Below are 25,602 nucleotides of genomic sequence, written 5' to 3' on the forward strand. Positions count from 1 at the left end.
TACTCTTGCCTGGAAAATCCCATGGACGGAGGAGCCTGGTAGGCTGCAGTCCATGGGGTCGCGAAGAGTCAGACATGACTGAGCAACTTGGCTTTCGCTTTTCACTTTCATGCATTGGAGAAGGAAATGGCAACCCACTCCAGTGTTCTTGCCTGGAGAATCCCAGGGACGGGGGAACCTGGTGGGCTGCTGTCTATGGGGTCGCACAGAGTCGGACACGACTGAAGCGACTTAGCAGCAGCAGCAGCAGCTCCCTCAATATGATAGCTGCTATTCATATGGAACTGCTTCCCTGACTTTTCATGAGTCTTTTCAAGGAACTTTCATACTCTTATTTAGGCAGTAGGCTTGGGAAATCAAGATATGAAGCATGTTTAATATAGGAAAAGATCTTGCTCGGGTTGCAGCCTTGAACCTTGCAACTCAGCTAAAACTGCACTGACTGGAGGAGGCAAAACTTCTTGGAGGCTCATGGATAATTTGTGTGCAAAGAATTACAGATTATAACAAATAGCTTATGGATTTAGGTATCTTACAGAATTAGCTCATTTTAAATCAGGTACCCAAAGACATCTGAGAGAAAAGAATATATCCATAAAGTCAAGAAATGACTCAACAAAAAGTAATCATTGTTCTCTTTAAATAGCAGTATATGTCAACATACATTATCATCTTTTACTTTTTCTGGGTCTTCTAAGGACACTAGTGAGCCAAGAGAGGTTACCTGTGCTCTGTAACAGAGGGACACAGTGAGCTGGGATCAGCTGAATAGAGCAAATAAGAACATCAGACACCAAGTTATGTTTCATTGTTCATTGTTGGGCTGTTCCTGACGTCCTGGAACAAAAAGTCCCCATTGCATCCAGGACTTCAGGAGTGTTTACTGATGCCTTGTTAGTAAAGTCCATGGTGATGAGAGTTGAAGAGTGGGAATTTATTCTGAGAATTGGAATCCCTAATTTATTCTTCACTCTTTTCCAGTTGGGCCTTTTCCCCCTAATTATTTTTATTATTTGCCTTTCCAGGTAGTGCCAAACAAGACCCGGATAAGGTTGCAGTAGCCATACTTGATGCCATTGAAGAATTTATTCAGAAAAAATTAGTCCAGTCTATGAAAAAAGTTAAAGTTGTTATCTTTCAGCCTCAAGTACTGGATGTGTTTCGTGCCAACATGACAAAAAGAGGACATCAGGCTTCTTTCCAACAGTCTGTGATATCTAAAATAGCATGTGAGTTGTTCATTTTTATGAAATACATGTTCCTAATATTGATGTTACATGAGAAACAGCTATCCTTTTTTGGTAGTTTATTAGCTTTCTTCCAGTTTTATGGAGATATAGTTGATATACATCTCTGTATAAGTTTAAGATACACAACATAATAGTTTGACTTATATTATTGTGAAATGATTACCATGATCAGTTTAGTTAGCTTCCATCATCTCACATAGATACAATAAAAGAGAAAACAAAGAAGAAAAGAATAATTTTTTTTCTTGTGACAAGAACTCTTAGAATTTACTTTCTTAACGGCTTTCATATACAGCATATAGTAGTGTTAACTGCAGTCATTAAAGAAGGTTTTTGGACCCAATTTCAATGTATGTGTGGAGGCTTTCCTGTAGCCACAAGCAATTCTCAGACCCCAGCAGGATGTCTGAGGATTCAACTTGGTTTTGACATCATCTACTCAGAGATGGAATCAGATTCCACAGGCAAAGGGCTCTCAGTGTAACAAGATGGCCCTCCACTTTCGATGCCAGTCACAAGCCAAATACTGTATATATGGGAAAAATATTTGGCCATTCAGATGACCAAATATATTTTTTCTGATAAATCACAATATCATAGTCATCATTCTGTATATTACATTCCTGGTACTTATTTACCTTGTAATTGGAAGTTTGTATCTTTTGACTACCTTTCTCCAGTTGCCTTCAACCCTTGCCCTCCAGCCTCCTAGTGACCACAAGTCTGATCTCTTTTTCTATGAGGTTTTTTTTTTCCAAATTCCTCATTATCAGTTTGTCTCTCTCTGTCTGATTTGAAATTAGCTAATCTTTAATGAACTAACACAAAGAGAAATTAAGATGCATTTATAATTGCATCAAAGAGAATAAAATCCCAGAAATAAATTTAACCAAGGAGGTAAAAAACCTATACTGTGAAAACTATAAAATATTGATGAAAGAAACTGAAGAAGATATAAGTAAATGGAAATATAGTTTATGCTCATGGATTGGAAGGATTAATATTGTTAAAATAGCCACACTGCTTAATGCAGACTGCAGATTCAATGCAATGCCTATCAAAATTCCAATGGCACTTTTCACAGAAGGTAGAATAAACAATTTTAAAATCTGCATGGAACCACAAAAGATCCCAAATAGCCAAAGCAATCTTGAGGAAGAAGAACAAAGTTAGAAACATTATACTTTTTGATTTCAAACTATATTACAAAGATACAATAATCAAAACAGTTTGGTACTGATAAAAATAGACACAGAGATTAATAGAGACCAACACCATAGACAGCCCAGAAATAAACCCATGCACATATGTTTAATTAATTTACAACATGGGAGCCAAGAATATACAGTAGGGAAAGGATAGTCTCATCAATAAACAGTGTTGAGTGCTTGCTTCAGAAGCCTATGAACTGGACAGCCACATGCAAAAGAATGAAACTCGACCACTATCTTACACTGGACACAAAAATCAAATCAAAACAGATTAAAGACTTGAACATAAGACTTGAAACTATAAACTCCTAGAAGAAAACATATAGGTAAGCTCCTTGACATTGGTCTTAGCAATGATTTCTTTTTAGATTTGACACTAAAAGTACAAATAGCAAAAGCAAAAATGAGTAAGTGTAACTACATCAAACTAAAAAGCTTCTGCACAGCAAAGGAATTCATCAACAAAATGAAAAGGCAACCCACTGAACGGGAGAAAATGTTTGCAAATTGTATATCTGGTAAGGTGTTAACATCCAAAATATATAAAGAAACTCATTCAACTCAATAGAAAAAAAAAAGCAAACAATCTGATTTTAAGATAGAGTTATCTAATAGACATTTTTTCAAAGAAAGATATACAAATGGCCAATAGGTATATGGAAAAGTGCTCAACATTATTAATCATCAGGGAAATATAAATCAAAATCATAATGAGTGACCACCTCACATGATGAACAGCTATTGGCAAAAAGACCAGGGATTTTCTTGGTGGTCCAGTGAAATTAAAAGTCTGCTCTTCCACTGCAGAGGGCACAGGTTTCATCCCTGGCTGGGGAACTAAGATCCCACATACCATGTGGCATGGGAAAAAAGAAAAAAAGGATTAAAGACTCAAATATTAAGACCTGCCCATAAAACTTCTAGAAGAAAACATAGGGGAAAATAAATGATAAAAAAAAAAAAGACAAGAAATAACAATTGTTGGTGAGGATGTGGAGAAAAGGGAAAACTTATGCTCTTTTGGTAGGAATGTAAATTGGTACAGCCACTGTGGAAAACATTATGGAGGTTCCTCAAAGGATTAAAAATAGAAATACCATATGATCTAGCAATTCTATTTCAGGGTATTTATCTGAAGGAAATGAAATCACTTCCTTGAATCCATGTTCATTGTACCATTGTTTTCAGTAGCCACAACATGGAATCTTTGAAAGCTGGATTATAAAGAAGATGTTATATATGTATTTCATTAAATATATATGTAATGAAATATTACTCATCCTGTCCCTATTTGAAAGCTAGGCTTTTCCCACCTTCAAAGTAGCTTTTAAGACACCAGTACTCTCAAGAGGGAGGGGAGATTTATATATATGTACATATATATATAATGCAATATTATATATAAAATATATATAATGAAATATTCTATATATAATGAAATATTACTTAGCCATAAACAAGAAGGAAATCCTGCCACTTGCAACAACATGGTTGGACCTTGAGGACATTATGATAAGTGAAATAAGACAGAGAAAGACAAATACTCAATGACAGCCCTTATATGTGGAATCTTTTAAAAAAATACTGAACTCATAGAAGACAGACTGATGATTGCCAGAGGTAGGGTGGGTGGTCATGGTGGGCAGAGGGGAATGAGAGGTGGGTGAAATGGGTAAAATTGGTCAAAGGAGTAAAAACATCCAGTTATAAGATGAGCAAGTTCTGGGAATGTAATGTACAGCATGGTGACAAAGAAAGAAAGAAAGTAAAAGAGAGAGAGGGAGGGAGAAGGAAAGGAAGGAAGGAAGAGACAAAGAAAGAGAAATAGCTAATCTTCTTTTCTTTTCTTTTTTAGCATTTTTGGGCTTCTCGAGTAAATCTCCCAAAAAACAGACTCTGGTTTTAGAAAAGAAAACAGAATTAGCAGTTTTTCAGGTGTGTGGTAAAAATGTAAAAAATGTGGAAAACGCTCTCTTGTGGATACAGGACCTCATTCAAATGGAACAGTGTCCCTACAACAGTGAAGATGAATGTATCAAAAACTTTGATGTAAATGAATATAAAGAATTGAATGAGCTTCAGAAGAAGCTAAATATTTCCATTTCCTTGAACCGTGAAAGACCTTTGATTGAGGTCTCTGGAATTACCAAAGATGTGATACAAGCTAGAAATGCAATTGAGGACATGATCAAGAGAGTTAGATTGTCCAAAGAACAGGAATCTCTGGCAGATCGTACCAGTGATTTTGTAGAATGGCAATATGAGGACTATAATAATATATTTCATAGTTTTGACAAAATAACCAACATGCAATTGGAGGATGCAAAGAAACAAAAGAGAAAGACAATTGATGTCAAAATCAATAATCAGAGCTACACAGTGGACTTGAAGACATACACTGCTACAGATGCAAAAGGAAACAACTTATCTGTTCAGCGCCATACAAAATCTGAAGGTAACTCAAACTTTCTTCTTGCTGTCCATTACTTTATGCCTGTGTTGTGTGTTGTACATACATCAGAATGTTGTTCAAGTAGATAAAATCCAAGTAACCCTCATGGAAGAAAATAGAAAACTTGGTCTCTGGGTTGAAGGAGCTTACACTTTGGCCAGGAAAATATAGCATGGGTGCACCCAACAGCTGATCATCATTATCTTCATGGTAGCAATAGTCAAACGTTGCATTTGTTCTCAACTCTGCAGTTTATAAGCTTCCTAGGGTTAGTTTTGCTGACAGGGGTTGAGGGTAATGGCTGCCTCAGTCAGGAAAGGAAATGCCATGGGCTGTAAAGTAGCCTAAGGCTTTCTAGAACAAAAGGAAAACAGTTAGAGAGTGGGCCCTTGGGGTCTGTGACTAATGACTGAGTGCATGGGGAGCCTGTAGGGTCTCCCCGAGTCACTTTCTCCCCTGCCTGAGGATAAGAATCCCTGACACAAACATTAGGAAGCAGCCTTCAAGGTTCCTGAGAAGGGAAAGCTCGTCTTGTGTAGACAGTTATTCCTGCCTTTGAACCACAAAAATCCCCCACTGAAAACTACTAAATGGCTTTCAGTACATTGTGAGATCAATGTGACCGATTCCTCAGACTCTGAGCAACCCTGGGGAAATGACAAGTACAGCAGTCTGTTTGGCAGAAGGGGAGGCAGAGCTGCCGCCCCCAGCCTGCCACAAAGCTAAACCTGCCGCCCACCCAACTCTTAAGGGTGCTGCGAGGAATAATGGAAGAATGGGTCTGAAGGATGTGGTAGTGGTGGTGAGTTCTGGCAAAGAGCCATGCATTTGTAAGCAAAACATTAATGACTATTTATTGCAAACATTGTAGGAAAATTGTTTATATTGCAAAATTATTAAATTCTGACTGATTAGAGACTGAGCAGACTATGTGGCTGAGTTATACTACACCAAGAGTTCTCAAATCTGAGCATGATCAAACCTGTAGGATGCAGGTTCTACCGTCAGAGATTTTGATTCAGTAGATCTGTGAGAGCTTTTTGTTTGTCTTTGTTGTTGTTTTTGGCTGCGCTGGGTCTTCATTGAGGTGAGGGGGCTCTTTGTTACAATCTGTGGGCTTAGTTGCTCTGCAGCATGTGGGCTTTTAGTTCCCTGACCAGGGACTGAACCCGTGTACCCTGCATTAGAAGATGAAGTCTTATTCAGTGGACCACGAAGTAAGTCTCTGTGAGGGTTTTTTGTTGTTTTTTTTTTTAAACAAGCATTATAGTTGGTTCTGATTTGGGTTATCTGTGGCTCACATTTTGGAAACGTTCTTCTAGAAAGATAAGAGGCTTCTTGTACACTTCAAATTAGGAGATTGTAAAACAAGAGCACAAATGATAGTCAGTTTTTCAAAGCATACCAGGAATATGGACTATGTAGATGAGGCTTCTCAGGTGCGAGGGAGTTTTCAAATGTTTGTTTTGCAGTTGAGCTGCCCCCATACTGGAGTGATATGAAGCAGCAGAAAGTCTGTGTGGTTGAGCTACAGCCTCATCATCCAGAATACAGAACTGTGGCGAGCAAGTTTCAAGAGACCTGTGCACAATTCAAAATAGAGAAGGTAAGCCTTCTGCGGACATGGGGATTCTCAATGGTAGAAAAAGGGCTGTCATGGTCCTGGATAAATACATTTTCACTCTCATTTGTTTTATCCCAAATTAGAATATTTTATGGTAATTAGGTTTTAAATTCTAGATCCTACTCCTGTCACTATGATTACTGAGTCATTGAGCTTCTTGTGTTATTACTGTATCACATTAGATTGTAATATGATATTATAACACTATATATTTACTTTGTGAAGCAAGCTAACAAAAATGCCTAAATATGGCTCCTGAGTTGGAGTTGATAACCAGCAAGCACGACAGAGAGACACAGGGAGGCTCCTCAGATCAGGGTTGTATGCTTCTGCACCACCACTCACAGGTCGGCAGTGCCTTCTTCCTTGATAATCCAGTGGTCCCTTCCTTGTTCATTTCCTTTATTTGGGCATCTTCTGCTTTTAAATAGTAGTTTAAAAAGTTTGCTTTTTGAAATTATTTTCTCCTTGGATTTGTACGGCAATATTATTTAGATGCTTTCTTCTCCTTCTTTTAACTAAATTTCCTTTCATTATCTCTGGTATGTGTTTCTCCTCTAAACCCCTAATCCTAGCTTACCCACAGATTTATATGTTGGTATCCTGTCTCTGCTGGAGAAGGGAATGGCAACCCACTTCAGTAGTCTTGCCTGGGAGATTCCATGGACAGAGGAGCCTGGCAGGTACAGTCCATGGGGTTTCAAGAGTTACCCACGACTGAGCAACTAAACCAGCACCACCATTCTGTCTCCTCACTTTACCAAGGATTATTTTTACTCTTCTCACCTGCAGCTATTATTTCAGTGTTGATAGTTCTCAAATCAGCATCACCAATCTAGATCTTTGACTCAAGCCCTGGAACATACCAATGGCCTAAAAAATATCTCCGCTTGAATATCTGTCTGCTAATTCAATTTCCCTAAAGCTTATCTCATCATTTCCCCTTCCTTCCCACTTCCTGTCCTTGATTCCATCACTTTCTGAGGAAAGCTAGAGATCTTTGAGTACCTTCCTTTCATCCATAATAACAAGTCTTTCAATAAGGCCTATATTTTCTTTCTCTGCAAATTTTCTCTTATTCTCTTTTTGCACTGCCACCACTCTGTTATTTATGTACTTAAGTGATGATAATAATAATTCAAAAAAGATTTGAAGTGTCCTACAAAGCTGTCCTTCAAATAACATAAATAAATGAAGAAAATGGACAAAAAAAGAGGGTAGGGAAATTAGTTTCCTAATACTGTTAGTACCGTTAGTTTACAAAAATACATAACATGTATTTTATCAGGTCCTAGATAGTTACTCGGAGAAGGCAATGGCAGCCCATTCCAGTACTTTTGCCTGGAAAATCCCATGGATGGAGGAGCGCTGCAGTCCATGGGGTCGCTAGAGTCAGACACAACTGAGCAACTTCACTTTCACTTTTCACTTTCATGCACTGGGGAAGGAAATGGCAACCCACTCCAGTGTTCTTGCCTGGAGAATCCCAGGGATGGGGAAGCCTGGTGGGCTGCCGTCTATGGGGTCGCACAGAGTCAGACACGACTGAAGCGACTTAGCAGCAGATAGTTACTAGAAGAGGCCCTCAAATTCATCCTTGTGCTTCCTAGTAGACAATGCATAGAAGTAAACGCTCAACTTTAAGTTTTATGTCTATAAATCAAAGAGCAAGCATTTGATTAAGAGACTTAATGCTTCACAATACTGAGACTGACTCCTGAGAGAGTTCTCCTGTGAATAAGTACTAGAGAATATCTTCATAGTCATACTCACAATGAATTCAATATCAAAGTTTGTGCCAGTGTATTTTGTTTTAGTCTCTCAATATAGGAAGGAGAGGAATAGGTGAGAGATTAAGAGGTACAAACTTCCAGTTGCACAGTAGAGGAGTCACAGGTATGAAGTGTGCAGTGTGGAGAATATAGTCAGTAATTATGTCACATCCTTGTATGATGACTGATTGTAGCTGCACTTATTATGGTGATCATTTTGAAATACATGGAAGTATTGAATCATTATGTTATATAATAGGAACTAGCATGGTGTTGTAGGTCAATTATACTGCAAAAGTAAAAAGACTCATCATAGAGAAAGAGATAAGATTTGTGGTTGCCAGAGGCAGGGGGTACCAGGAGAGGGAATGGGTTGAAAGGTAGGCAAAAGGTACAAACTTGTGGTTATAAGATAAAGGAGTCCTGGGGATGTCATGTACAACATGATAAATATAATTAACACTGCTTTCACACACTATGTCATGTGTGATAGTTGTTGGGAGAGTGGATCCTAGAGTTCTCATCACAAGGAAAAAAATTGTTTCTATTTCATTAATTTTATATCTTTATGAAATGACGGGTGTTCACTGGACTTGTGGTGGTTAGTCAAATCTCTATGCTGTACACCTTAAACTTATACAGTGCTATATGCATGAAAACTATATCTTGATAAAACTGGAAGAAAAAATAAGCTTGCCAGATAGATAGATAGATCCCTCTATATAAACCTGTTGAGCAGAACAATTGTATGTGGTACCAAGAAAATGTAATTCAAGTACACAGCTCAGTGATGATCTGGTTCTGGGAGAAGTTTCATTCAAAATACCAATTACAGTCCTCTGGGGGTCGGGCTCTGGCACACTGTGATGAGATGCCAATTCTGGATTGAGCAGGATTACCCAGGTGACCGGAAATGTTTGCAGCGGGCCCTGAAGGCTTACCATGTGTTGACAGACCTTCACTAGAGAAATGACTTCACTCTTTTGTAGTGGAACCCTTTTTTCAAATAAAATCTTTAAAAATATATGTATTTATTATTTATTTTTGACTGTGCTGGGTCTTCGTTGCTGCAAGTTTTCTCTACTTGCGACGAGTGGGGGCAACTCTCTAGTTGCAGTGTGCTGGCTTTTTGTTGCAGTGTCTTCTCCTGCTGAGGGGCACAGGCTCTAGGCGCACGGGCTTCAGTAGTTGTGGTGCATGGGCTCGTAGTTGCAGCTCATGGTCTCTGGAGTTGTGGCACATGGGGTTTGTTGCCCCACGTATGTGGGAACCTCCTGGACCAGGGATCAAACCCAAGTCCCCTGCATTGGCAGGCGGATTCTTAACTTACTGGACTGCCAGGGAAACCCTCAAATAAAATCTTATGTGAAATCTTGGTCTATGACACCAGTAAAAGCAAAGCTTTAGATTGTACCTAAAAGCAGATTGTACCTCCACAGAGGTATCTGTAGTACAAAAACACTAACATGAAAAATGGGTGGTCTGTCATCCTCCATGACTGTCATGTCCTGTGACTAAGATTTGTAACATTTGCTTTCTTCCCCCTTGCTGTTTTTCCTGAAACAACTGAAAGTAAGTTGCAGATATCATGACACTCCTAAATATTTTAGCACATGTCTTGTAAAATAAAGGCATTCTCCTAAATAGCACAAATATCATTATCTCATTTAAGAAAGTTAGCATTTTTATTTAATAATATCCAATAGAGAGTCAATATTCAAATTTCCCCAGTCAATCAAAACAGCTTTCTTAGAATGTCCCCTCAACCCCTGCCTCCATCTGGATTCACACTTTGTACTTGGTCATTATATTAATATCTCCCTCATCTCTTCTGATCTAGAACAGTACTCCTGCATTTTTAAACATTATTTTTCATGATACTGAAACTTTAGAGGAGTTTAAGCTAGTTGTTTTATAGAATATTCCACATTCTGACTCTATCTTGCCTAGATTCTTTAAGAATCCATGCAGTTTTCTTATAGATTCAAATTTGTTTGATTCCTCATGGAATCATTTAAGTTATTCCTCTGTCCTCTTTATTTCTGGTAAATTTACAGTTAGGTTGAAAGTCTTGGGTAAATTCAGATAAGTTTTTGCAAGAATATTTTTTGCAGGTAATGTATCAAACTTTTTATTTTTATTGAACTATGACCATAATTTTAAATAATTATCTTTCAATTAAAAATAAATAAATTTTAAAAGAATGTTTCAAAACTCTGTATGAATAAAATTTTAAGGCTTTAAAAAATGAGTAAAATAGGGCTCCCTTGGTGGCCCACTGTGGTAAAGAATCCACCTGCCAATGCAGGAGACATGAGTTTGATCCCCGACCTGGGAAGATCCCATATGCTGTAGAGTGGCTAAGCGCTTGTGCCACGACTACTGAGCCTGCATGCCCTAGAGCCTGTGTGCCATGACAAGAGAAGCTACCACAACGAGAAGCCTCACCCCCAACTAGAGAGTAGTCCCCACTCGCCACAACTAGGGAAAAGCCCTTACAGTGACAAAGACCCAGAACCATAAATAAATACAATTATTTTTTAAATGAGTAAAATTTAAAGTAAATAGAAATAAAATGGAAGTGGACAGTTTGAAGATTAAAAAGTTAGTTGTAGGCAAAAGGAAAAATAAAATTTAAGATTATAAATTGGATCAACAAAATACATGATAATGCTGAGACTTGGAACTAGTGGGCAAACTATCTTAAATAAAAAACTAAAACTGAAAAAATAAAACAGATTAAGGCATGTAATAATGGTGTCAGACTTGAGAGTTCTTTGAACTAGAAGATTCTGACCACAGAGAACCTCCACCTTGTGCCTAGTCATAAGGGTCCTAGCCCCCTTCGCCCACCCCTCACTCTTTCCCAAGTCAACCTTATGAAACTGCCACTACCTGGTGATTAGGGGAATGCAGAAACTGATCTGAAATCCAAGGCTCAAGGAGTTTCCACCATGATCCTGGAGGCCAAAGAGTATGGTCAAAGCATGGCCACTTTGGTCTATAACCAGATCCCCTCCTATTCCACTCTTCCAACTGGACCAGAGATTAATTTTCACTAATTAAAATTTCCTTTTTGCCTAGACACTCTGGTTCTTCTCCCCGTTAGAACATGGCTAGATAAACCAGTATCCCAGATCTGGGGACGAGTGCAGCGAAGTGACAAAGTGAGATAGATGGCAACAGGAGTAGTGAGAAGCTGGAGAGGCTTTGGTCAGCCAAGGTCATATATTGAGGACTTACGATCCTATACATTGTCTGCTCTCATATGGTGCATAAAAGATGTTGAAAATTAAATTCTTACCTAGGCCTATTTCTCTGAAACTCTAGACCTAAAAAGATTTCTGAATGCAGAATGTGTCATCTGGCATTGAATTTGCTGTTTATTGTAATCTGTACTTAAGAAAAATAGTGGTCATGTTTCATCTCCTGCATCTTGCCAAGGGCTCTTAGCAGTGACAGGAAATTTTTCCTTATTGAATTGCAGATTGAGAGGATTCAGAATCCAGAGCTCTGGAAACACTATCAGACAAAGAAAAACAGCATGGATGCCAAGAATGGCCAGGTGACCAATGAGAAGCTGCTCTTCCACGGGACAGATGCTGACTCAGTGGCACTTGTCAACGGAAAAGGCTTTAACCGCAGTTACGCTGGAAAGAATGGTAAGGAAGCACGTAATCTGGCTGCTTCAAAGGAGGTGTCAGCCATGAGAGTCCAAGCTGGCTGGGGACAGTGTGGATGGCATTGTGTTCTCTCATGGTTGGGGGCTATGCGACATCCAAAGTTTTAGGTTAGACTCAGTATATTTCATCCCAAAGGGGCTGACTGGCCCTCCGGGGTGGAGGAATGATTTTTAAAAATTAAAAACACACACAAAACTTTTTAAAAGAGGCTTTAGAAAGAACCGAACATTATTTTTAACATTATTTGACATACTGGATCAGTGTGTCAAATTATGGACTGATTGGAAATCCTTAAGGATGGTTTGTTTTTCTTGTCACAGCTACAGCCTATGGAAAGGGAACCTATTTTGCTGTCAATGCCAGTTACTCCGCCAGTGATGTGTACTCCAGACCGGACTTAAACGGGAAGAAGCATATGTATTATGTGCGAGTACTCACTGGATGCTACACACTTGGAAACAGATCATTAATTGTGCCTCCTCCAAAGGACTACCAAAATCCTACTGACTCATATGACACTGTCACAGATTGTCTGCAAAATCCAAGTTTATTTGTGGTATTTTATGACTACCAGGCTTACCCAGAGTACCTCATTACTTTTAGATATTAACATTTTGGTAACCTTTGCAGAAGATATTATTTATCTATACATATCTAAGTGTAAAGCAAGTAGTAGTTTTTTGTTTTTTTTTTTCTCTAACAGCTTTTTCTAAGATCAAAGGACCTTTGTCACTGAAATCAGACTTTCTCCAGCCTCTCTTTCATAACTGGAATAAACCTATCTTGAGAGCAATAAATTTGAGAATTTAAATCTGATAACTGTTAGCACAGTGTGTCCTTAATCATGGACATCAAATCTGTAGAAGTACAGGTGTGTCATTTCCTTCCAGGAAGGAGAGAATAACATTAATCTTAAAGGCAGGGGACACGGTGACACAGTTTCAGCTGCCACTGACATGTCAGGACCCCATACTGCTGTGGGGAGCACAGTATTACACCCCATACATGGTGTCATGTCAGGACCCCATACTACTGTGGGGAGCACAGTATTACTAAGTGGATGGGGCTGCTGTCTTCCCTCGCTGCAGGAATGGTGTCTAATTCTTTTTATCCCTGGGCTGAGGTCTATGCATAATGTACAATGGATGCTCTACAAGTGTTTCATAAACTAAGAATGAAGAAGTCCCAGTCAGACTCCTGACCAGCGGGAACCATCTCTTCAACACCCTTGACTTACTGTCACTTCGCTGCAAAGTGAAGAGATTCCATCACAGGGAACTGTATTCTTCTCAAATCAGCTGGGACACATGGCACTGCTCTGGTCAGGGCTCTGGGACTGCAGTGTTGCCATGCCCTGCACAGGCCAGGGGCTGGGGTCTAGCTTGGGGACTAGGTGAATCATGTCCCATGGAGTTGTGCAGTATAGCAGCCCGCTCTCCAACTGGTCCTTTTTCATGATGAACCTAAATCTGCCTTCTTGTAACTTCTATTCGTGGTCTTAGTTCTGCCCAGCAGAAAAAGGGATAATGCCTGCTGTGTCTTCAGCATGAAACCCTATATTAAGTGTGTTAAATAGCTTATTTTCCTTGGCAGCCTAGCTGTTGATGATTTTAAACCCTTGGGCATAAATAAACCAAAGGAATTAAGCAGTCATATTACTAATTTGCTAACCCCCTATCTATTGGATAGTAATGAAAGTTTCTTTTATAATTTCCCTAATTTCAGATTCAAACATTATTGAGTACCTAAATTGTACCATGTAGTATAATAGGTGCCTTCATACAGTGTTTATTTTATTCCCCCAACACTTTTAAAAAAATTATATCCCCATTTTAAAGTTGAGGAAACTACTGCTTAGAGCATGAGAAGCTTCCTTGCCTGAGGTCCCCTGCATAACAGCCCTGAGAGCCAGCGACTGAATCTGGGTCTCTGTGTCTTCAAGCCTCTTGATCTTCCTACTGTAGAACATGGCCTCTAGGTTAATGTTACTGACTCAGGAACATCTCAGACAATGTGTATATTATCCTCATATTTCCATGGCCTTGTCCTTTCTGGCTTTGGTTTTCACTGTAGAGGCTCTTCATTTTGAAGTTCTGAAGGCCAAGAGGCCAGAGCTGTGCCCATGGGGAGCCAGGATAGATGGTGAACTTGGATGGTAGGGGTCACCAGGAGGATAAAGGCACTCTTTCTTGGCCTCAGGGAGCAACACCTACACTTCATGTAGAGGAGGTTGAGGAGCCATAGTGGCCGCTTCATTAAACACAGACATCTTGAAATTTTTCTTGCTGTTGCTGTTTTTTAAGTGGATTAGCAAAGACTCTTTATTGCTTAGGAGTGGCTTCTTAGTCACTGGCATCTGAACTTGGGCTTGACAGTGAATATAAGAAATAAAATGGAGAGATCTGCTCTCTTACTTGTTCTCCATTGGTTTAGGTAACTTAGGCAAGGCTGAATATCAGGGTGTACTGTACCAAGTATGACAGTGATCCAGTCCATAAATGTTACAGTTGCCCTCAATCTAAGGAATACATTATACAACAAATGGAACATGGCCAATATTTTATAATAACTATATATGGAGTATAACTTTTGAAAACTGAACCACTATATTGTATATATGTAACAAATAATACTGTACATCAACTGTACTTCAATAAAATTTTTTTACAATAAATATCATTTCTTCCTTTTTGATTAAAATACTTGGAAGATGTTATTTGGTGATTAAACATCTTTATCCTTTTTTTTTTTAATTTTAATTTTTAGTCATATATTTTTTATTCTATTAATAGAGATTTCTAGGGTTTCTTTATCCTTAAGGGCAAGTACAGGAGAGCCTGATGATAAACACAGGCCACTGCTGATAAAAGACCACAGTTAAACTTGACAGCATCAAGAGAGCCTCAGAGTATTAATAACATTCAACTGAAAGGTGCAGGAAGGGCACAGTACAGCTTTAGCTCAGCAAATCTGAAGGGCAGATTTGCCCTTCAGTATTTAGCAGAAGCTAAATTCTGGAAATAGCTACTGCTATTTAGTAAGAAGAGCTAATATTTTAGTAAGGAGCTATTAGCAGTAGCCCCTGCTAAAACAAGCCTACTTTGAGCCTGTGTTAGGTCTTGGTGGTCTACTCCAGGGCCAGAGATTCTTAAACTTTTTCGCTATTTGAAGCACCTGAGGTGCTTGCTGAGACTGCAAATTCTGGCCCATCCCAAAGGAGTCAGATTCTATAGCTCTGTAGAATGGTACCCAGATATCTGCATCCTCAGTAAGCCCCTCAAATGATTCTGATATCCCTCATAATCAGAGCTGTTTAGGACTTTCATGGGTCTTAGGCACCTTCACCTTTGTGGGCCCCTTACTCCATGAAAAGCTGCTACTGCATTGGTATAACCATGAATATATCGAAGTTGGATTCTTTTTTTTTTTTTTTTTTTTAAGAAACTAAAACATTTTTGTAGACCTTAAAAGCTCAGGGGCCCCAGCCATTGTGCCTACCAGATAGGTCACCCTGCTAATACCTGGATACTGTAATTTTAGGTGTAACAACTTCAACCCCCTAACCTCTGGATGGGGCTTCCCAGGTGGCACTAGCGGTAAAGAATCCACCTGCCAATGCAGGTGATGTAAGAGATGCGGTTTCAATCTCTGGGTTGGGAAGATCCCCTGGAGAAGGGCATGGCAATGCACTTCAGTATTCCTGCCTGAAGAATCAAAGTATTTATTTAATAATTGATTTCACTCATTTGGGCATGCTTATCTGGGAAATATAGGATGAAATGGACCCCTGCTTGGTGGCTGACAACCTCCCCCTTTCAATTATCTTTTCTCCCTCTTATAATCCCAATTTGCAGATAGCCAGGATCTCTTTCTGTGTCATAATCTCTATCTCTATAAAATTAAGATATTATCTCCCAACACCCATTTACATTTAGAATCCATTCACATCAATGTCTTAACTCTCTACCCAGGTCTCTGCATGCCAAAGACCTTTAACAGAATTCAGTACATTGACTCAGAACAGCTTTCAAACTTTTCCGACCCCAGCATACACTAAGAAGTACATTTTATGTCAGGCCTAGTACACATATAGATATAACTGAAAATATTGTGAAATATACTTACCCCGAAAAAAATGCTTCCTGGACAGTTTCACAAAATACATTTACTACCAAATTCACTGAAATTATGTACTCTTTCATTAAAAGAAATCCTGGTCTCACCCACCAAATTGATTTTATGACTTGCTAATGGGTCATCCATGGAGTCAAAAAGAGTCAGACATGACTTAGTGGCTGAACAATAATGGGTCACAATCTACAACTTGAAAAACAATGCTTAAAGAAGCAGCAAAGATAGCAAAATATTTGGGAGCGAGGGGGTGAGGCAAATCTCCATGAAGAAGGATATGTGGGAATTCTGGGTGAGGGAGGGGTGCATGCATGCTCAGTTGTGTTGATTCTCTGCAACTCCATGAACTGTAGCCCGCCAGGTTCCTCTGTCCATGGAGTTCTCCAGGCAAGAATACTGGAATGGGTCTCCATTTCCTATTCCAGGGGATCTTCCCAACCCAGAAGTTGAACTTGTGTCTCTTACGTCTCCTGCACTGGCAGGTGGATTATCACTGAACCACCTGGGAAGCCCATGAGGAAAGGGGTGAGGGAATTTTGAGTGAAGGAGGGTGTGGGGGAGCTCTCAGTGTAGGGAGGTGTAAAAAAAAAAAAGATCTGAAGACCAGGACATGTCTATTTCTGCAATAGGGATATATCTACTATAGATGGGGCTTCCCAAGCAGCTTAGTGGTAAAGAATCCACCTGCAAATGTGGGAGACACAGGAGACATGGGTTTGGTCCCTGGGTTGGAAGATCCCCTGAAGAAGGGAATGGCAACCCACTCCAGTATAGTTGGACATGACTGAGTGAATGAGCATGCATGTAGTGCTACAGAAAACAGACATCTTATACTTAGCCACAACATCCTCTGCCCCAATGATTTTGATGCAGTATCGGTCAACAAGGTCTCCTTTTTAAAGTATTAGTCGCTCAGTCGTGTCTGATTCTCTGTGACCCCATGTACTATAGCCCACCAGGCTTTTCTGTCCATGGGATTCTCCAGGCAAGGATACTGGAGTGGGTTGCCATTCCCTTCTCCAGGGGATCTTTCCAACCCAGGGATCAATCCCATGTCTCCCCACACTGCAGGCAAATTCTTTACTGTCTGAGCCACCAGGAAAGCCTCCTTTAAAAAAAATCTACTCAAATATTTAAGGAGCACCTACCATATGCTGGGCACTGATCAAGGCTCTGCAAATACACAATAATCAAAACCAAACTCTAATGCAGGGACATTCTAGTTATAGGAAGACAGACAACAATCAAATAATTAGGTAAATATACAGTGTGAGATAGTGGTGAGTGCATCCTCCAGATGGACCTGGAGCAATCAACCTGCCTGACTTCAGGCTCTACTACAAGGCTACAGTCATTAAGACAGTATGGTACTGGCACAAAGACAGAAATATAGATCAATGGAACAAAATAGAAAGCCCAGAGATAAATCCACGCACCTACGGACACCTTATCTTTGACAAAGGAGGCAAGAATATACAATGGAGAAAAGACAATCTCTTTAACAAGTGGTGCTGGGAAAACTGGTCAACCACTTGTAAAAGAATGAAACTAGAACACTTTCTAACACCATACACAAAAATAAACTCAAAATGGATTAAAGATCTAAATGTAAGACCAGAAACTATAAAACTCCTAGAGGAAAACATAGGCAAAACACTCTCCGACATAAATCACAGCAGGATCCTCTATGACCCACCTCCCAGAGTAATGGAAATAAAAGCAAAATTAAACAAATTGGACCTAATTAAACTTAAAAGCTTTTGCACAATGAAGAAAACTATAAGCAAGGTGAAAAGACAGCCTTCAGAATGGGAGAAAATAATAGCAAATGAAGCAACTGACAAAGAATTACTCTCAAAAATATACAAGCAGCTCCTGCAGCTCAATTCCAGAAAAATAAACGACCCAATCAAAAAATGGGCCAAAGAACTAAACAGACATTTCTCCAAAGAAGACATACAGATGGCTAACAAACACATGAAAAGATGCTCAACATCACTCATTATCAGAGAAATGCAAATCAAAACCACAATGAGGTACCATTTCACGCCAGTCAATGGCTGCGATCCAAAAGTCTACAAGCAATAAATGCTGGAGAGGGTGTGGAGAAAAGGGAACCCTCTTACACTGTTGGTGGGAATGCAAACTAGTACAGCCACTATGGAGAACAGTGTGGAGATTCCTTTAAAAACTGGAAATAGAACTGCCATATGACCCAGCAATCCCACTGCTGAGCATACACACTGAGGAAACCAGAATTGAAAGAGACACGAGTACCCCAATGTTCATCGCAGCACTGTTTATAATAGCCAGGACATGGAAGCAACCTAGATGTCCATCAGCAGACAAATGTATAAGAAAGCTGTGGTACATATACACAATGGCGTATTACTCAGCCATTAAAGAGATGAGGTGGATGAAACTGGAGCCTATTATACAGAGTGAAGTAAGTCAGAAAGAAAAACACCAATACAGTATACTAACGCATATATATGGAATTTAGAAAGATGATAATGATGACCCTATATGAAAGATAGGAAAAGAGACACAGATGTATAAAACAGTCTTTTGGACTCTGTGGGAGAAGGTAAGGGTGTGATGATTTGAGAGAATAGCACTGAAACATGTATATAAGAAAAATGGGCCAAAGACCCTACAGAAGGGTCTTTTTTCAGACCATTCTTTTCTTGGGCACGTTCACCTCCCTTCCTCCTTTCTCCCAGAAAGCCAGCACTCTCTTGGGATTTATTGATACCCTCAGTTTGAAAACTGGGAAGGATGAGACCAATAGTCAATCTTCTTAAAAGGTGACTTTGTATATCTTTTCTATGTGTTTTTTATGAATGGTTACTGAGATCAATCTGTTTTTTAAATCCATACTTGAACAGTAATGATAATAATTATCCCCACATCTTGCAAATGTAATGAGAGTGGGATTAAGTTGGCGAAACAAAGCTTTTTGTTAGTTTCAGGAGTCAGCAGCATTTGGTCATTTTTATTGCAGGGCTGTTGTCCTTAGTTGTCCCAGCTCCTTCCACAAAGAGGCCCCCACCTACTTTTCTCCTGATGGGTACTCTACTCTGGAGCACAGGGGTTAACCAGTGAGAATCCTACACACGTGAGAAGTGTGGTCACTTCAGATCAAGGCGAGAATTCACCCTGCATTTGAATTAAGAGGTTGGCAACTTAGTACAATCACAAATTGTCCCACATCACCTTACTACATAGAGTCAAAAATACCTACTGAAATGAGCAACTGCAATCCTTCCCCCGCCAAAAATAACAAAAGATAGAATTCACCCAGTGGATGCCTTTGATCCATTAAACAGTTAGCAAACTTTTTCTATAAGGAGTTCCAGTGAATATTTCCAGCTTTGTAAGTCCTACTGCCTTTGTCACGACTCAACTCTGCCACTGTAACCCTAAAGCCACCACAGACAATATGTAAGTGAACAGTATGGCCGTGTTTCAATACAACTTTATTTACAAAAACAAGCAGCAGGCTGACCCCTGCTTGAGGCTGATGCAGAGACCACTTCCTGTTGAGAACACCAGGAGCTTACGTTTGAGACAGGCTGAAGGTATGAGATGGGAGAGGCAAGGCAAAGGCACTGAGGAAAGAGGCATACAAATAACAAAGAGCCAGGCTGTCCAAAGAGCAATGTGTATGCCAGAAGGTGGCAAGAGACTAAAATTTAATTAGGTGAGAACAGTACATTTTAAGCACGTGCAAACTGAACTTTTGCTGGTTCATCTTTTATTTAAAAACTACATTATTTTAAAGATATTCTTAAAACAGTATTTAGAAAATCATTTTCTATCAGAATCACGTACTTCTTCCTTGAATCAGAAGTTGTGCCACTATCCTGGTTACCTGTGGATTCACCAAGCAGTCCAGCAAGTCATCTGTAGAAACGAATGTTTGGGAAAGGGCCACAGTCCTATCTGAAGCAATCGGTTCCACAACTGCATTCTCACTCTCACTCATCATTCGTTGCCTCTTGGTATTAGGCAGTTTTCCAAAGGATTTTCCATTTTTGCTGACAAAGTCTTCACTATTGTTTTCAAATATGCCTCCTCTTTCTGAGGATGGTTCTTCGGCACTTGGTGTGACAGGTACCAGATCAAGGCCAAAAGGACTTGCCTCCTGTTTCACTGTTTCTGAGCTTAAGTTGTGGCCACCAGCTTGTTCTACCCCCACGTGGCTGTGCATGTTTAACTCCTCCTTTATTGTGTACTCTCTGTTGGTTCTCAGTGCTTGGGTTTCTACTACTTCAGATGTTCCATAATGATTAAAAAAAGCAGAGATGGCCCCATTTAAGTAATGACAATTGACTTCATGGGATGTTTCCTCAAGCTAGGGAAAAAGAAAAACTCCTTAAAATGGTTATACATACTTACATAAATTGGAAAACAAGCGTTCTTGTCAGAGTTGGTTTATCACAGGATAGTAACTGCCATGATGAAAAGTGGAAGAGACCTACCTCAGTTGGGTTTAACCAAGCTCTGGTATTGTGTGGATTCTCTGCAGTTTTCAGGGCACACACAAGCATGCGGGTGATTGCCTCTTCTACCCGGGCTTGGTGGTCCTCTTCCTAAGTCAAGGTTAAAAAAGAAGACACAGTTTTTCATTTGTCTCTGGGTCCCACTGCTTAAAACAGAGCACAGTCTCTTAACTGCGTGTTTTGTTCTTTCATCAACATAAGCTTTGTTACTGAAGGAGTGAATATGCTGTTGGCAGACCACGATTTTTACATATTAACTATCTTCTGCCACCTAGAAAAAGTTGCAGAATATTTCACCAACTAAATTTAAGTATGGGTCCTGTCTGTAAGAAATAGGCCTTAAGTATGAATCACCTGTGATATTTTCTTCAGCATTTTCCAGTCTCTGACATGTTTAAAGTTTCTTTTAAAAAGTATCACATAAAAATGAATAATCCCAATAGAGGATTATTTTGACAAGCTAATTTTTTGAGGAATGGGAAAAAAATTTTAATAAACATTCTTGGTTGGATGGCATCACTGATGCAATGGATATAAAACTGGGCAATCTCCAGGAGATGGTGAGGGACAGGGAAGCTTGGTGTGCTATAGTCCATGGGGTTGTGAAGAGTCGGACATGACTTGGTGACTGAACAACAACAACAGTCTTGGCCACAGGCATGAGAAGGCTAAATATCTATCTATCTATTGTATCTTAAGATACAATAAGTATAAACTATGGCAATCATGATAAACTACATTAAAATTAGTAACTTTTGTTCATCAAAAGATACCATAAAGGAAATAAAGAAGCCAGATGTCTGTAACATATATAACTGATTGCAAAATATATAAAGAATCTGCACACATCAGTAAGACAAATGACCCATTTTTGTTTTAAATGGGCAAAAGCCACAAAGACAAACATGTCAAAAAAGGGACAATTATATGAGTAATAAACACATGAAAATAAACTTAGCCTCATTAATAATCAGGGAAATGCAAATCAAGAAACCCATGAAACTGGCAAAAGAGGGTCTGTTAATTCCAAATGATGGAGAAAGGTCAAATAATTGACAGGAATCTTATACGTTGATGGTGGGAATATATGCTGACAGACATTTAGAAAATATGCAGGCATTATATTATAAACTTGAGTACTGTATACCCTACAGATGGCAATTCCACTTCTAGATATATACACATTCTCTGGAGAAACTGCTGCACATGTATACAAGAATATTCTATTTATAAAAGCAAAAAAACTAAAAGCAACCCAATTATCCATCAACAGAAAAATGAATCAATAAACTGTGGTACATTAACACTAGAGGATATTATTATACCACAGTGAAAATGAATGACCAGCTACATGTGACAACAGAGATGAATATTAGATGAATATTAGAAACACAGATGAATATTAGAAACATAATATTAAATTAAAAAAAAAGCAAATCCTCGAGATACTACTTCTCACTAGGATGGCTATAATAAAAAAAGACAGATAACAAATGTTCATAAGGATGTGGAAAAATCAGAATCTTCATACTTTGTTGGGGGAATGTAAATGGTGCACTGCATTGGAAAATAGCAATTTCTGGCAATTCCTCAGAAGATTAAATCTAGAGTTACCAGATGGTTAATTTTATGAGTCAACTTGGGTAGGCTATGGTGACCAATTGTCTAGTCAAACACTATTCTAGATGTCACTGTGAAGATACTTCATAGATGTGATTAACATTTATAATCAGCTGCCTTTAAGTAAAAGGAGATTATCCTCAATAATGCAGGTGGACCTCATCTGATTAGTTGAAGGCTTTAAGAGCAAAATTTAAGGTTTCTTGGAGAAGAAAAAATTCTGCCTCAAGACTGCAAGAGAAATCCTAAGCCAGTTTACAGCCTGCCAGCCTGTCTTACAGATTCTGGACTCTGGACTGCAACTTGAACTCATCTGAATTTCCAACCTGCTGGCCTGCCCTGGCTGATGTCCATATGATCCAGCAACTCCACACCCAGGTATATACCGAAAGAAATGGAAACATACATCCACACAAAACCATGTATGTAAATGATAGCAGTAGTATTATTCATAATAGCCAAAAGTAGACACAATCCAAAGGTCCATCACTGATTAGTGGATAAACAAAATGTGGTATGTCTAAACAATACTTTTTAGCTATAAAAAAAGGAATGAAGTACTGATACATGCTACTCCATGGATGATTCTTAAAAACATTATGCTAAATGAAAGACGCCAGCCATGGCTGCAATCAAAGCCTCTGGTTAAAGCATGTGCAGATGCAACAATGCCTCAGGTGGGAGAGACAGACTTGAACATAATGGTAGCCATTCTAATTGTCAAGTGGAGCAGGCAACCAGGATTAAGCATGGCATGTTGGAGGGAAAAAGCCTTTGGCAGAAATAAAATGATAAAACCTAGCACTGAAAGACTGCTCTGAGAAGATGTGTAAGTCAGGACTGTGAATTGTGCAATTAGTAATGAGGACCCTGAGCCAAGAAGCAGATATTTCCAGCCCAGATGGTGTGGGGTGGGACTAGCACCATGGGACGTGTGTGGCAGGTTCAGCCAGGCCCAACACAGTTCTCCTAACAGTCAAGGGAGCAGACCCGGCACACCAACCTCAGGGAGCACTGTGCCCCGAGAAGAAAGAGGACAGCGTGTCACAAAAACCCTATTTCCAACCTCACCACCCACCAACAGAGCACAGAATCCATAACCCATAGCACAGCAAACAAAGTAACACGGGAGTGTTGGTTAAAATTAATCATCAGGTTATAAAGACAGGCACTGTGTATCTTAAAAGCAAGGAGATGACATTTGTTAGAAAAAGAAAATACCAGCTCAATCCACGAGTTTATGCTGACAGTGACAGGATCAATGGATTCCACATAATGCCACCAGTGTCTGGGAACAAACAGAACCTGAAAACCAAACAAAAAATGGTTAGCACAAAACCAAAACATTTTACTTTTATGTCAGAATCAGATCTAAATTGAAGCTGCTAGGGAAAAAAATTCAAATGAATTTAGAGCAATATTGTAATAGGAAAGGGAAAAGTAAGAAAAGGCTCCCATAATCCTTTTATTCCTTTAAAAAAAAATTAACAAGTTTGCATGTTCTACAAAGGACATGGCTTCCCCAGTGGCTCAGATGGGAAGATACCCTGGAGAAGGGAATGGCAACCCACTCCAGTATTCTTGCCTGGAGAATTCCACGGACAGAAGAGCCTGGCAGGCTACAAGTCTATGGGGTTGCAAGGAGTTGGACACGACTGAGCGACTAACACTTTCACTTTTTCATAAAGGATATTACCAGCTTCTCCAGTCTCTACTCTCCTTTATGCTGGACCGTCTTTGTCTGCATCCAAATCTTGGTAAAGGATTCTGAAATTGTAACTCTTCCTCCTTTCCATCAGATGAGAATTGTATGAGTTCTGAGAAAGGGCATACGTATATGTAAATATACGTATGCCCTAAATATACGTATGTCCTAAATATAGGACATAGTTTCTGACTTCTCACGGTATAAAATCTAGCCAATGAAAAAATAATATATAGAACAGTGGCATTATGTAAGGGTAAATCAGAGGAGTGGACACTGGTGGTAGAGAAGTTCAGAGGTGAGAGAAGCAGGCACAAACTAGGGAGGTCAGGGGCAACCTGGATGAAGGAAGTGTGATTTGAACCATGACTAGGAGAGAACGAGGACATGCCAGGAGGGGGAAGTGGGCAAGGGAGGCAGGACTGTCGAGGGACAGCAAGCAGGCCGGTTTTACCACTGCAGAAGGAATAATGGGGAATAAAGTAGGAGGATCAGGTTAGGGCCAGTGGAGGGCCCTGAATTCAGAATAAAGAATCTGGATTTTATATCCTGTAGGCATTACAAGTTCCTGAGAAGTTCTGAGTAAGTGGACGGTTAAAATAGTGACATTATGGGAAAGTCTGGGAAGGACAAGAGAGTCCAGCAATGGTCCACTTATTAAATGTTTAGATTTAAATAGGAAGGAATAGCAAACGAAAGCAATGGGCAGAGCCAAGAAGGACTGTATTTGTCCAGACTCACTACAAGAGTCTGTGAAAGGCCAAGTAGAGTAGAAACTTTTGGGTTTGGATTTAGAAAATGGTAGCACTTGCTACAGACAAGGTGGAGATGGGAAGAGCGCTCCTTTCAGGAGAATCAGGCACTGAAAATGGCCACTACAGCCACTGGATTTAGTCATTAGGAGGCCTCGAATCTCCTATCACAAAGTTTACTTTCAGTACAGAGGTAGGAGGGGGAGCCAGTTTATGGTGGATTCAGGAAAGAGAATGATGTGAAAAAACTGATACAATGGACAGAAATACTCATTGAATTTGGCTATTACCTGTGGCGGATTCATTTTGATATTTGGCAAAACTAATACAATTATGTAAAGTTTAAAAAATAAAATTAAATTAAAATAAATAAATAAATAAAAATAAAAAAAAAATAAAGTAGAAGAAAAAAAAAAGAATTAGCAGCCACTTCATACCCACTAAAATGGCTACAGTTGTAGTAATATAATAATAGTAATAATATCAATAATAATAAAGAAAGATAACAAGTGTTGGAGAGGATGTAAAGCAGTTAGAACCCACATAGATTGCTGGTGGGAATGTAAAATGGTGCAGCTGCTATGGAAAACAGTTTGGCAATTCCCCCAAAAGTTAAAACACAGAATTAACATATGACACAGCAATTCCACTCCTACATAAATACCCAAGAGAACTGAAAATATATGCTCTTACAAAACCTTGTACACAAATATTTATAGCAGTATTAGTCATAATAACCAAAAAAGTGGAAACAACCCAAATACCCATCAGGTGTTTAATGGATAAATAAAATGTATATTCACATAATGGAACAACAGGCAGTTCAGTTGCTTAGTCATGTCCGACTCTTTGCGACCCCATGGACTGCAGCACTCCAGGCTTCCCCGTCCATCACAA

General features: G+C 39.3%; 2 protein-coding genes across 4 annotated transcripts in view; one reads left to right on the top strand and one right to left on the bottom strand.

The window, feature by feature from the left end:
* PARP14 (poly(ADP-ribose) polymerase family member 14) overlaps positions 1–12,808 on the top strand; it is a 45,100-nt gene extending 32,292 nt beyond the window's left edge. For both annotated transcript variants that reach the window (XM_025285178.3, XM_044942540.2), the window contains 5 exons: positions 1,026–1,229; positions 4,317–4,916; positions 6,386–6,519; positions 11,797–11,971; positions 12,313–12,808. In XM_025285178.3, coding sequence (XP_025140963.3) covers positions 1,026–1,229; positions 4,317–4,916; positions 6,386–6,519; positions 11,797–11,971; positions 12,313–12,602 — 1,403 coding nt within the window. In that variant the 3' untranslated portion in view covers positions 12,603–12,808. The remainder of the gene's footprint in view (positions 1–1,025; positions 1,230–4,316; positions 4,917–6,385; positions 6,520–11,796; positions 11,972–12,312) is intronic.
* A 6,979-nt stretch (positions 12,809–19,787) lies between these two features.
* The window catches only part of HSPBAP1 (HSPB1 associated protein 1), a 56,784-nt gene continuing 50,969 nt past the window's right edge, over positions 19,788–25,602 (bottom strand). For both annotated transcript variants that reach the window (XM_044942544.2, XM_006044216.4), the window contains exons 6-8: positions 23,470–23,553; positions 20,608–20,718; positions 19,788–20,480 (exon numbers count right to left, since the gene is read on the bottom strand). In XM_044942544.2, coding sequence (XP_044798479.2) covers positions 19,950–20,480; positions 20,608–20,718; positions 23,470–23,553 — 726 coding nt within the window. In that variant the 3' untranslated portion in view covers positions 19,788–19,949. The remainder of the gene's footprint in view (positions 20,481–20,607; positions 20,719–23,469; positions 23,554–25,602) is intronic.

Source organism: Bubalus bubalis, chromosome 1, assembly GCF_019923935.1.
Source record: "Bubalus bubalis isolate 160015118507 breed Murrah chromosome 1, NDDB_SH_1, whole genome shotgun sequence".
In the NCBI taxonomy this organism is placed as follows: Eukaryota; Metazoa; Chordata; class Mammalia; order Artiodactyla; family Bovidae; genus Bubalus; species Bubalus bubalis.